Source organism: Fringilla coelebs (genome assembly GCF_963513975.1).
Source record: "Fringilla coelebs genome assembly, chromosome: 31".
In the NCBI taxonomy this organism is placed as follows: Eukaryota; Metazoa; Chordata; class Aves; order Passeriformes; family Fringillidae; genus Fringilla; species Fringilla coelebs.
This window is the reverse complement of record NC_140057.1, coordinates 1,073,797-1,081,907: the sequence shown is the minus strand read 5'-3', so window position 1 is coordinate 1,081,907 and position 8,111 is coordinate 1,073,797. Positions and strand designations below refer to the sequence as shown.

The following is an 8,111-nucleotide window of genomic DNA, read 5'->3' as shown; positions in this document are numbered from 1 at the left end:
CTGGCCATCAGCAAACCCCGGCTAGAACCTTCCAGGACCCCCCAGATTATCCCCAGGATTTTCCAAAACCCCTCCTAGAACCTTCCAGGACCCCTTGGGACCCCCCCAAACCCCACCCAGGACCCCTGAAGGCCCTCCAGGACCCCCAGATCCTCCCTGGGAATTGCCAGAACCCCCAAACCATCTATGGACCCCTCAAATCCTCCCTAGGACCCCCAATGCCCCCCCTCTGAGGCCATTTATTGTAATGCCTCTTATTGGGATTAAAAGTTGACTTTCCAGGAAGTTCCCGGGTTTTTGCTGGAAAACCAGGAATTTGCTGGAAAATCAATGTGTCATCCCAATCTGAAATATTAAAATACAGGAATTTCCAGGAAAATAAACTTTTTATACTAATTTGGGGCATTAAAACAGATAATTCCTTGGAAAATCAATGTTTTATCCCAGTTTGGGGCATCTGGGGGGTCTTGAGTCCCATTTTTGGGGATTTCGATGGAATTCCCAGTATTTTAGGGGTTTCCAGGGGATTCCCGGGATTTTGGGATCCTGGTCCCATTTTTTGTGGGTTCCCACGGAATTTCCGGGATTTTGGGGGGGGGTCTCCATCCCATTTTTGGAGCATCCCTCCCCTCTTCCCTTCCCTCTCCCCCCCCACCCCCCCGCCCCCACCGCGATCGAATTCGGTTTCGATTCTTGGAGCTCGCAACCGGATTGATCACGCCCCTTTCTCCAATCCGACCAATCAGAGCTTGGGGCGGAGCCTGGGGGGCACGGCCCATCGGGGGTGGGGAGGGGAGTGAATAAGGTCCCGGAAGGTAATTGGGGTCCTGGAAGGGGAAATGTGGCCTTGAGAGTGGGGGGCTCAGGGTCCTGGCAGGGAAAATGAAGGACCTGGGGGGGGTAAATGGGGTCCTGGAAGGGTAAATTAGGGTTCATTGGGGTCCTACAGACGGAATTCAGGACCCTCATTTAACCTGCCAGGACACGCATTTACCCCCTCAGGACTCTGATTTACCCCTTCAGGACCCTAAATGACGTCTGTAGGATCCCATTTCCCCCCTCTGGACCCTCATTCCCCTGCCAGCACCCAATTCACCCCCTCAAAACCCCATTTCCCCTTCTAGGACTGCATTTGTCCCCATCACCATGGAATCAGCACCCGTGGGTGACTGGGCCTTGCTGGGTTGGTCCCTGTCCCCAGATATCCCCAGTGATGTCACCCCAGGAATTCCCATCAGGATTTGGGACAATTTTAATGAAAATTCCCAGAAAATTCCCCAGATTTATCTCAAATCCCATGTTGGGACACTGGAGGGGACAGGTGACACCAGCAATGTCCCCGATGGCATCACCACCCCAATGACATCACAGTGGTGACATCACTGTCCTTGCAGCAGCCTCGGGATGTCCTCGATGGCTCTTTGGCACTGCTCGGTCACTGTGCATGCACCAGACCCATCAGGGCTCGAGAGGAGACTGCGGATGTCCCCAAGTGTCCCCACCAGGTGACGTGTAGCCACACGGGCACTGGCCTCCCACAGCAGCTTGGCATTGGCCACCGCAGCCACCAAGGCCTCGGGGACATCAGGGGATGCCTGATTTGTCCCCTTCAGAGCAGCCTCGATGTCCCCGAGCTGGCGCTGCAGCTCCCGGGGGAACGCGGTGGCTTTGTCACATGCGGCCACCAATTGCTCCAGCAGCCCCAGGGCCACCTCTGCCCGCTGTTCCCTCTTGGTGGCTGCACCCCCCTCGCTGCTGGCCACCATGGCCTCTTCCTTGGCCTTGGTGGCCGCCTCCACCTCACTGGCGGCTGCTGCCACCCGGGCCTCTTGCGCGGCCACCACTGAGGCCACCTCCTCCTTGTCCAGGGCCAGTGGCACGTGCCTGGCCTCAGCCATCAGGCTGCGCAGAGATGGCTCCCAGCGGGCGGCCTTGTCCTGCAGGTCCCTGGCCCGGGTGTTGGCGGTGGCCGCGGTGGTGGCCTCCCTGGTGGCTGCGTCCCTGCAGGCATCTTTGAGCTCGGTGGCCTTTTTGGCCAGCTGGGCCCAGCGGTTCTCGAGCGCTGCCACCGAGTTCCTCCAGGCGCTGGCTGCAGCTGTCACATGGGCCCAGGTGGCCCCCAGGTTGTCCCTAAAGGCAGCCAGGGCCTCGTCCAGGAAGGTGTCATCATCGTGGTCCAGGGTGCCCTGGAGGTCACTGATGAAGGTCCCCAGGGCCGTGTGCAGGGACCTTGGGGACCCGTCCAGCAGCACGTCCCCATATGGACCGGCCGCGGTGGCTGCCACCTTGCCCAGGGTGGTCACCACATCCACCAGTGCCTCCAGCAGCTGTGGAAGGGACAGGGAAGGTGGCAGGGACCTCGTGGCACTTGTGGCCTCCTGGGGTGGCCCCTGTACTCTCCCAGGGTCCCGTTTGTCCCATCCCTGGAGGGCTCTGCTGTCCCCTCTGTCCCTGTGTCATCCCCTCGTCCCCTCTGCCACCCTCGGTCCCCTCCTCCCCTCCAGCCCTCTGTCACCTACCTCCTTCCCGCCACACCCCTGTCCCCTCCTGCCACTCCCTGTGTCCCCTCCTTTCCCCCACTGTCCCCTCCCGCCCCCTCCCACACCCCCCCCCCCCACCCTCCCGCGCCGGGATTGTCGCACCTCGCGAGGCTCCATGACCGCTGGGGACACTGCAGGGACACTTCGGGGACACGGGGACACTCCTGAGACACTCCGAGAGACGCTGGCGTGGAAGGTGGGGGGGACACGCCCGGGGGACACTCGGAGCACACGCGGAACGGAGCGCGGCCGGATGGGGGCAGGGCAAGGAAACGTCACCGTCCCCCTCTGCCCCCCCCCGGCTCCGCCCGCGGGAGCGGGGCGGGGTACCCAGTGTACCCGCGATGTCCCCAACGGACCCCCATGTCCCCAACAGGAGCCCAATGTCCCTTCGTGTCCCTTTGGGAACACCAGGGACACACCGGGGTCCTGTTGGGGACACTGCGGGGACATCATGGTGACCCAAAACGGGATAGGGGACGTCAGGGCAGCCCTTGCATCCCCAAGGGAAGGACACGGGGGTGGCCCCAAGGTCCCCAATGTCCCTCGGGGTGTCCCCGTGCTCCGGTGGTGACAGTGCCACCCCTGTGTCCCAACCCTGTCCCTACCTCTGCCCCACCAACGCTCTATGGGCCACCTCCAGCCTCCGTGTCACCTCCTCGTGCCCCTCCCCCCATGTCCCCGAGGCCACTATGATGTCCTCGAGCGCCCGGGCAGCGCGAGAGAAGCCCTGTCTCTGTGTCCCCCACGGCATCACCTCCCTGTCCCGGGTGACAGCGGCCACCAACTTCTTCAGCGCCAGCGTCACCTTCTCCAGCTTCCCCAGCACATCTGCGGTGGCCTTGTTGGTGGCCGTGGCGGTCTTGGCGCTGGCCCTGGCGGCTGCCACCTGCTGGGCTCGGTCCCGCAGGCGCACGGCCATGTCCCGCTGCTGGTCCGCGGCGGTGGCCAGGTGACGCCACGATGTCTCCAAGCCCCACCAGGCCACCTCACAGGACACGGCCACTACGGCCAGGGCCAGCAGCAGGTGACCGTTCTCGGTCACCCCCAGGGCAGTGCGGGCCGAGTCCAGGGACACTGCGGGGACACAACACACGTGGCATCAGGGCCATGGCAGTGCCACCAGTTCCAGCCCAGTGCCACCAGCCCAGTGTCACCAACCCAGTTCTAGCCAAGTGTCCCCAGTCCTGTCCCAGCGCCACCAGCCCAGTGCCAGCCCAGTGCCACTGCCCCATTGTCCCCATACCTATGTCCCTGTGCCAGTGTCACCAGTACCACATATAGCACCAGCCCAGTGTCACCAGTTCAATCCCAGTGTCCCCCACCCCCTCCCAGTGCCCCCAGTCCCTTCCTGATGTCCCCATTCCAGTGTCCCTCCCAGTGCCCCAAGTCCTGTCCCACTAGTTCCATCTCAGTGTCACCAGTCCCCTCCCACTGTCCCCAGTTCCAGCCCAGTGTCCCCAGTCCTGTCCCAGTGCCATGGGCCCAGTGCTCCCAGTTCTAACCCAGTGCCACCAGCTCAATGTCACCAACCCAGTTCCAGCCCAGTGTCCCCAGTCATGTCCCAGTGCCACCAGCCCAGTGCTTCCAATGCCAGCCCAGTGCCACCACCCCATTGTCCCCATACCAATGTCACCAGCCCAGTGCCCCCAGTGCCAGCTCAGTGTCTCCACCCCATTGTCACTGTGCCAGTGCCAGCACCCCAGTGAGTCACCCCAGTGTCACCAGTTCAATCCCAGTGTCCCATACCAGGGAAGGGGAAGGTGTCTACTGGTTTGTAGGGCTTCATGCTGGTCTGTACTGGTCTGAACTGGTCTGTACTGGTTCCCTGCATCCCCTGCTGCCCCATGCTGCTTTATACTGGTCTATACTGGTCTGTACTGGTTCATGCTGGTCTGTACTGGTTCATACTGGTCCATACTGGCCAGGGCAGAGGAAAGTCCCTTCTGGTCTCTAGAAACTCAGACTGGTCTGAACTGGTCTGAATTGGTCCCCACTGCTCTATACTGGTTCATACTGTTCCTTACTACTCTAAAGAGTCTCATACTGGTCTATACCTATCTGTACTGGTCTATACTGGTTTACACTTGTCTATACTGGTTTATACTGGTCAGGGCAGGGGGACTTCTCTACTGGTCTGTAAATATTCATACTGGTCTGTACTGGTCTGAACTGGTCCATACTGGTCCAAACTGGTCTGTATGGGTCCAGGCAGGGGGAAGTCTCTACTGGTCTGTAGATATTCATACTGGTTTATACTGGTCTGAACTGGTCTGAACTGGTCCATACTGGTCTGAACTGGTCTGTAATTCCTCCAACTGAGGCAGTACAAACTCACAGTACACAGTCCTTCCACAGTGTACTATCAAGATGTATACTGGTCTGAACTGGTTTATACTGGTCTGTACTGGTCCATACTGTCCCATACTAGTCCATACCATTCCACACTAGTCCATACTACTCTGTACTGGTCCATACTGGTCTGTACTGGTTTTCACTCCCACACAGCCCCACACAGCACCATCAGCCCCACGGCCAGCCTGTGCCCGGCCGGCAGCCAACCAGTTCATCCAAACTGGTCTGTACTGGTCTCTACTGGTCCATACTGCTCCATACTGGTCCATACTGGTCCATACTGGTTTTTTACTCACGCACGGCCCCGCACAGCACCATCAGCCCCATGGTCAGCCCGTGCCCAGCCCGCAGCCAGTGCTGGCACTGCCGTGCCCGTCGCTCCTCGCGTTCCAGTGCCGCTGCCGCCTCCTCAGCCTTGGCCCCAAGCTGCCGCAGCCGCTGCTCGTCCTCGTCCCCCAGGGTCCCCAGGGCCACTGCCGGGGCCACCGCAGCCTCCCGGGCCACCTCCAGGGCCTTCAGGGCCACCTGTGCCTGGCTCAGCGTGGCCTCGGCCTCAGCCAGCACCGTGGGAACGCTGTCCGGTGTCCCCAAGGCCTCGGCCAGGGCCACCAGGGCTGCCAGGGCCTTGCGCTGCGCAGCCACCGCTGGGGCCACCTCGGGAGGGAGGGCAGGGGGGAACATCTGGGTACAGGAAAGGAGGGTTAGGGGGGTGGGGGAGGGATTGGGGGATTCTGGGGGGGGGGGGGTGGGTGGGAGGTACCAGGAGGCGTTTTGGGGGTCCCCGATGGAGTTTCTGGGGGGAAGGGGGAGAGCAGGGGGGATTTGGGGGGTGTCCCACGTGGGGTTTTGGGGTCCCAGGTCAGAAGGGGACATCTAGAGGACACGGTACAGGAGGGGGCAGGGTGGACATGGGGGCAAGGGGGTCCCAGGTGAGGATCCGAAGGGATCGGAGGGGCCCCAGGTGAGGTTTTTGGGGTCCTAGGTGAGGTTCCCCAGGGATATGGGGCTCCCAGTTGAGGTTCCCCAGGGATTTGGGGCTTCCCAGTTGAGAATTCCCAAAGATTTGGGGTTTCCCATGTGCCCAGGTGAGGATTGGGGGGGTCCCAGGTATCCAGGTGAGGGTCCAAAGGGACTCCCAGGTGAGATTTGGGGGGTCCCGGGGGAGAATTTCCAAGGATTTGGGATTTCCCAGGTGTCCCAGTTGAGGCTCCAGTGACGTTTTGGGGTTCCCAGGTACCCAGGTGAGATTTTGGGGGGTTCCACAGTAATCTCCACAGAAATTTGGGGAGTCCTACCTTCCTTTTCCCCGGCCCCGGCCCCTCTGAACTGCCCAGACTCCGGAACTTTCCACTTCCCTTTTCCCTCCCGGCCGCACCCACAGCACTGGGAATCCCCAAACTTCACCAAATCCCCCCAAATCTCTCCCAAATCCCCCCAGATACCCTCGGGTGCCTGCTGGGGGTGACCCCAGGAATTTGGGGTTCCCACCTTGAGCTCCATCCCCGTCTCCATCCAGAGGCTGCGGCCATACATCTGAGGGCAGAGGGCGTCGAGGCTGGGAAGAGGGAGGGCCCCATGCCCTGATCCTCCCCCCGTGGGGCAGAACTGGCCCTGCCAGAACCTCAGGGAACCTTTCAGGGCTGGCATTAACCCCTCAGGGCCCGGATCCATCCACTAGGGCTCCATTTCCCTGCCAGGACCCCAGTGACCCCTCAGGGCCCTGATTGCCCCTGCCAGAAGCCTGATTTACCCCCATTCACCCTTTCAGGACTCCATTTACCCCTCAGGGCCTTCATTTATCCCCCTTCAGCACCCATTTTCCCCTCAGGACCCCTTCAACCCCTTAGGACTCCATTGACGCCCTCAGGGCCCATTTATTCCACCCAGGGCTCTGATTTCCCTTGCCAGGACCCTGACTTGGAATTGGTTTGGGGGATTGTTTATGAAGATCCAGGAGAATTTGGGGTCTGGGATTTGGAATTGTTTGGGGACCCAGGACTGGAGATGTTTTAGGATCAGATTTGGGGTATCTGGCAGCATGTGGGATCCGGGATTTTTTGGGATCCAGGGTTTGGGATTTGAGAGCATTTAGAATTGGTTTTGAGTGTCCAGTAGGATTTGAGATCTGGGCTTTGGGATTGTTTGGGATCCAGGATTTGAGATCATTTGGGACTATTCCCTGGGATCCAGCAGGATTTAGGCTGTGGAATTTAACACTGCTTGGGATCCCAGATTTGGTGTAATTTTGGAATTGCTTGGGATCCAGGGTTTGAGATAATTTGGGACTATTCCTTGGGATCCAGCAGTATTTGGGATCTGGGGTTTGGGATTGTTTGGGATTGGTTTTGTGTATCCAGCAGCATTCAGGCTCTGGGATTTTTTGGGATCCAGGATTTGGGATTTGAGATCATTTGGGATCATTCCTTGGGATCCAGCAAGATTTGGGATCATTTGGGAACCCTGGGGCCCCCAAACTCCCGCCCCCGATGTGCCCAAGGGGTCCCTTTTTCTGCCCTTTTCAGGCTCTCATTGATGCCCCCGCCCCTTTCCCACGCCCCATTCACGCCCGCACAGGCCCCGCCCAGTTTCGTTTCCTTTCAGGCCCTGCCCCTCTCCACGCCCCCATTCATTGCCCGCCCCTTCCCGCCCCTCAGGCCACGCCTCCTCCATTCCCCATTGGCTGTTGCTCCCCTCTTTTTCCCACATTCCCATTCCGCACCCACCCCAATCCTCGCCTCCCCCTGCTCCGCCGCTTCCCATTGGCCAGAGTATGCGGTTCCACCCCCCTGTGGGCGTGGCTACAAGACCGATCGGTGTTGATTGACAGTCTCCGCTCAGCGGCGACCCCGGGGGGTGGAGCCAGCCCGGCCCCGGCGGGGCTCAACGCGGGCCGGGGACTCGGGGGGCCGAGGGGAGAAGGGGCTGGGGCGTTTCGGGGGGGTTCAATCAGTTGGAGGAGCCCGGGGGGTGCCGAGGGGGCTGTGGTGAGTGTGGGGGAAGCCATGGATTGGGGGGTCCTGGTGTCCCCTGGGTGGGGGAAGGGCAGTGAGTGGGGGGTCCTGGCACACTTGGGGGGGTTTTCATGGACCGGGGGTGGGTCCCAGCGCTTTGGGGAGTCGGTAAAGGCGGGGGAGGCAGTGAATGGGGGGATTCTGGTGCGTGGGGGGGCTCTGGAAGTTGGGGGGGGTGGTCATAGGACCGAGCCCCAAGGGACCA

The 8,111-nt window shown here is 60.6% G+C and overlaps 1 protein-coding gene across 1 annotated transcript; it reads right to left on the bottom strand.

The window, feature by feature from the left end:
* Positions 1–2,194: 2,194 nt before the first annotated feature.
* LOC311164321 (uncharacterized protein) lies at positions 2,195–7,899 on the bottom strand (the record flags this gene model as incomplete). The annotated part of the gene is made up of 5 exons (XM_084223729.1): positions 2,195–2,327; positions 2,643–3,617; positions 5,192–5,576; positions 6,384–6,450; positions 7,619–7,899. 4 exons carry the CDS (start codon positions 7,897–7,899, stop codon positions 3,145–3,147), a joined length of 1,206 nt encoding a protein of 401 aa, XP_084079855.1. The 3' UTR covers positions 2,195–2,327; positions 2,643–3,144.
* Positions 7,900–8,111: the final 212 nt, after the last annotated feature.